General features: G+C 29.4%; 1 protein-coding gene across 1 annotated transcript in view; it reads left to right on the top strand.

The window, feature by feature from the left end:
- Positions 1–4,970, top strand: part of LOC106469400 (DALR anticodon-binding domain-containing protein 3-like) — a 45,072-nt gene that overhangs the window by 37,265 nt on the left and 2,837 nt on the right. The window contains exons 7-8 of the mRNA XM_022397915.1: positions 1,367–1,452; positions 3,458–3,578. Coding sequence (XP_022253623.1) covers positions 1,367–1,452; positions 3,458–3,578 — 207 coding nt within the window. The remainder of the gene's footprint in view (positions 1–1,366; positions 1,453–3,457; positions 3,579–4,970) is intronic.

The following is a 4,970-nucleotide window of genomic DNA, read 5'->3' as shown; positions in this document are numbered from 1 at the left end:
GCTTAACTTTTTTCCAGGTGTATATAAGTACCATTGTACAGTTAGCGAATAGGAATAATAGATTTCCATGTGAGCTAGCATTCAAACACATACTGACTGATTGACAGACATATTTCTTTTAAATAGATGGTAACACCGTATGAAGCACGACACTAAAACTGTGTACCTAAAACTAAAATGATAACTGCAATAAACCTACATAATTGGTAACTGTTTAATGTACTTGAACAAAATACACAGCACATTGTATACCTATAACTTAGCATTTGGTAATTAAATATATATCTAATCACGTGATAAATACTTATTTAATAATATGGCTAAAACAATCCCTTATACCAACTTCTAGGCCATTATAAAAAAATTATTTTAATTAAACTGATAGATTTCCACACTTGAGGAGTTTAACTATGTCTAAAGCTTAGGCTCTTCTCCCAGTAATAATGGAGTGACATCACAGTACATTTGTCAATGTGCAGTCCAGGACCCATCCCTAATTACAAACTAATGTTCACAGGAGGGCAGCAGCAACTACATTTACATTTTTATTATTTACTGTTGTATATTTTTTATATTTTTAACCTTTATTATAAATAAATAATGTAAATAAGATTATTTTATTACTATTACTTCTACTACTATTATATGCTAGAGGAGTTTGGCACAATCTTTCTGCCCACCAATAATCTTTACAGATTTCTATTGATAATCTCTAGTCCAGTGATTTAAGTAGCTTCTATCTATTAGGCTTTTGTAAGATATGAGAAGTTTACCAAGTAAAAAATCTTGTCTTGTCAGTTCATGTGCAATGTTATGCAATAAATATCAAATATTATTATATATTAAATATTACAACATATTATAATAAATCATAAGGATTATGTTATAAATGTGTATTGGTATAATTCTGCACACTTTTTTTTAGCATTTTGTCAAGCATGCATTGTAATCAAAACATTTTAATTATTTTTTTGTATTTATGTATACAAAACATATTAAGGTGCCAGTTTTTTAATTGCATGGAAACATTTTCGTCCTTTTTTTTTCACAATAAATGGATCCATATCTGTAATAAAAAAAACATCTCACTACAAGGTATTATCTTTTGTCTAGTCAAATCATTTGGTAATGAGAGAATATCTTTTAAAGACAAGTATTAGTAACAATTGTATTTAATGTTACCTCTACTGGAAGTTTCAGGGTTGAGGAAAAACCATATAACCATTGTGAAGAAGCTTTTTCTAAAGCCCTAGCTTATAATGAAAAAATTGTAGTGTGTGTGTATGATTTTGACTATGTAGTTGTCATAGTTTTTACCTCATTATCTTTGATTATTTTGTTTGTATTTTTTGTCATATATACATAGGTGATGAATCGGGGAGCTATTGTCTTGAAACCTTGACTGAAACCAAGATGATTTTTGATATTTTACGCACGGGTCAAAACCAAACAGTATGTTTTTATACTTTTAATTTTTGCAGTATAAATATAGTGTCATGTTAAAGTAAACTACATCCATCACAGTTTTATTTTTAAATGTGGTTTACAAATGTGAAATTAAAATTAACTATAGAACTCTTTTTCTTTAAAAGTTTTCTGTATATGAAATGATTCTAGCCATGTGATTTTTTTAAAGACCTGAATTTAATAGTACAGTTAAAAGCTTAGAAATTAAATGTATTTTAATGTTATGGAGGAATGAACTTTTACTTTAAATAATCAATGTTAAATTATTGTCTGATGATAAAGTAGTAAAACTTTATGGTACTTTAAAAGATGGTGGAAAATGACATTACCTGTTGCTGCAAAAACAACATTGGGCTGTAGGTGCAGTGTAAGAGTGATGGTCAAATTATATAATTTAGTCAGACAAAGAGAAGCCCAAAATTTGGTGGTGTGTGCTGTTGACCAACTGCATTCCCTATAGTCTGTCTGTTCAAAACAAGGGACAGCTATGCACATATAACCCTAGCATATCTTTTTGTGAAAAGTTTAAATAGACTTGAGGATTATTTTGAGCTCAAATAGTTTGAAAACAATGAATTTTTTAAATTGGTGGTGTCATGAACTGTAAAATTCAACTATCCAAATGTTTTTCTTTTATTTACAGTTTGCAAGTTTCTAAAGCTAACAAAATCATAAGATATTGTATATGTTTGTTGTAAATTTATCTTTTTTTATATACAATAGGTTTTAAAGTTGGAAATTTTTTATTATTATGTTTTGAAAAGCCTCAAGGCTATGAGGGGGTCAATTTTCTTCTAAATTAGTAATGGTTTTCTGTTATTTGTAAGCAACGAAAAGGTAATAAATTAACTTATGAGTTTCCCTCCATGTTTATTTAGTTTGCCAAAGTTATTTCCTTGACAGTTAATTTTCTGTTCACAAGAGTTCATAAGTTTTGTAACTTGAGACCATTGTTCATGCTTAGACTCATATTTCACCCTTGGGCAAAGGTAAAGATGTGACATCTTTTTTTTGAACACACGTTACATAAATTAGTAAAATAAGGACATAGGTAAGTTTTATGTATAAAACAAATGAGAAAAATAGTGTCAATCTATATTAGTTTTAAAGTTGAAATGATTTTTGACTGCACCATTTCTGTCAACAAAATAGCCTAGCACATGATGATGTCATTTGGCCTACTATAATATATGTATGAAAACTGGCTTTCAAGTTAACAGTTGCAGGTGTAACAGCATAGTACATAGCCATCTTATGTAGTGGATGTTATTGTATGATAAATCGTATATTGATCAAAAATTAAATTTATGTTTTAAAAGGTCCTATAGTTATCTTGCCATGTGTTTGAAGTGTCTGTTTCAGATGTGATGACTTTTATAAATTATTAATTTTTATTTATGCAGAGTTAGAGATGATATTATAATCACCACCAGGCCTTAAAGGGTTAAGTTACATGGAAGTTTATACACATTTTTAATCCCTTATTACTAGGGATGACATTTTCAAAAACAAAGTAGAGGTACTCGGCTGAATGAAGTGGACCCTTTTTTGAAAAAGAAAATAAATCTAAGTGTAAATATAAAATATGACAAAGCAGCTCAAATAAGTCCTAGTACTAGTATTACCTTAAAAAATAAGTTCTGGTACTCAGTACCAGGGAGTACTGACAGAATTTCATCCCTGCTTATTACCACATTTCTTTTGTATGTCTGGATTAGTATAATATCATAAAGTGTGCCATACTGACATCATAATAATAGTGGCTATCCATCAATTACATTTTGAAATGAGAAACTCAACACTTACATATGGAGAAATTGAGACTTAACTTTGAATTTTGTAGGAATATTTCCCCTCTTTTTTTTGTTTGGCAGAATTATTTATTATTTTTGTCATTAGCTTTTATAATTTTTTTAAAAATTTGTGTATAACTGTAAATTTTATAACCAAACTATTCCAAAGGAAGAATCATTCTTTATTAACCACATAGGTAAAACTTCATCTCTCTAAAGACCACGAAATACTAGCAGAGAAAGGAGGATGTTTTGTTCAGTACAATTGTGCTAGACTAGCTATGTTATTTCAACATCATCAGAAGGCTGTAGACAGTGGTAGGTAGTATATTTTGATTACAATGTTCATATTTCTGCATGAATTCCTATTTTGTATTATGACACTTTTATAGTTCATGCTGTCTGTTTGTTTTTTGTATGTAAAATTTGTAAATGTCTTATGAATAACAAATAATTGTTTGCCATTTATATATGCCTGTATTTATGGGTTTTTTATTAGCTCATTTGAATGTATTCTAAGCCTTTAACTAAAAAAGTAATGAAAACTGCATCCTCGCTTTGAAATTACCTTCTCTTACTGGGTGTAAAAAATAGCCTTCATCAACAAGTAACTGAGGGTTCTGAGTTAGATAACTCATGAATAGAATCATTTTTCATTGTTTTAGTCATAACTAGTTATTGCAGGTTTAATGGAGTTCATAAAATTATTATTACTTTTTGTAAAAACAAAGGATCAAAGCATTTTTCATACCAGCTTGTCCTCTGTAGATTTCTCTACACTTCTTTTGTAACTGTAATAAAGCTGTTCCTTGTTAGCAATATACCCTGGATGACTTAATGTCTAACTACTGTTATAGTTTTTTTAATGTAATTGTTGTTATCAATAAATATCATGAGGAGAATTTATTATTCCACTTTTTCTTGTATCGTCAACTTTCTACTGTTTTAATGTCATTTAGTATGATACAAATATTTGTTAATGATGCTATCACCAACAATGTGTTAAATACTATCTATGCAATATTTATATATACTGATTGATAATAAAAAATACGTGCACTAACTTCATTTTAAAGATAATTAAATTTTCGTTAATCTGATTGGTACATTGGACTTAAAAAGTAATGCTATACATCAAGTGTGGGCCAACTCCTTTCAGTATTTTGAGCTGTAGCACATGGGCCATTCATCCAGTGCCAATGCCATACACAGAAATTAAATGTCATATTCATCTATTTATCTATTGACCTTCCACTCAGTTGGGCCTTTATTTGAAGCATTAAGATGATACATTAGAAACAACTACCAAATTCAAACCATTCATCTAATTGCTTATCCTTGTAAATTTGAACTGTGATTGATTGTAAACTAGTTTGAAACTCAAGTTTAATATGCCAAATTAGTTTCAAGGTGTACAATTTATTGTCTTACTAATCAGCTCCTAGATACTGTCCGACATTCCTCAAAGGTGCTAAAAGTGAATTGAGGGTTTGGCAAAGGAGTATAAACAGCACCAGCACTTACTTGTGTACTAATGTGATAATTGGGATTCACAATATTAAAATCTAGAACCAGTTTTTATCCCTCAGAAACTAAGAACTTGTAGCTATTGCAAAGGTTTCAGGTAACTCTGGTCTAGTGAGATTTTTTTTAATGTAAATGTGTGTCTAACTTGTCATAGGAAATGTACGTAAGTACCAAAAAAGTGGT

The sequence above is a fragment of the Limulus polyphemus genome, unplaced genomic scaffold (assembly GCF_000517525.1).
Source record: "Limulus polyphemus unplaced genomic scaffold, Limulus_polyphemus-2.1.2 Scaffold3466, whole genome shotgun sequence".
NCBI lineage: Eukaryota > Metazoa > Arthropoda > Merostomata > Xiphosura > Limulidae > Limulus > Limulus polyphemus.
This window is presented reverse-complemented; position numbering and strand designations above follow the sequence as displayed.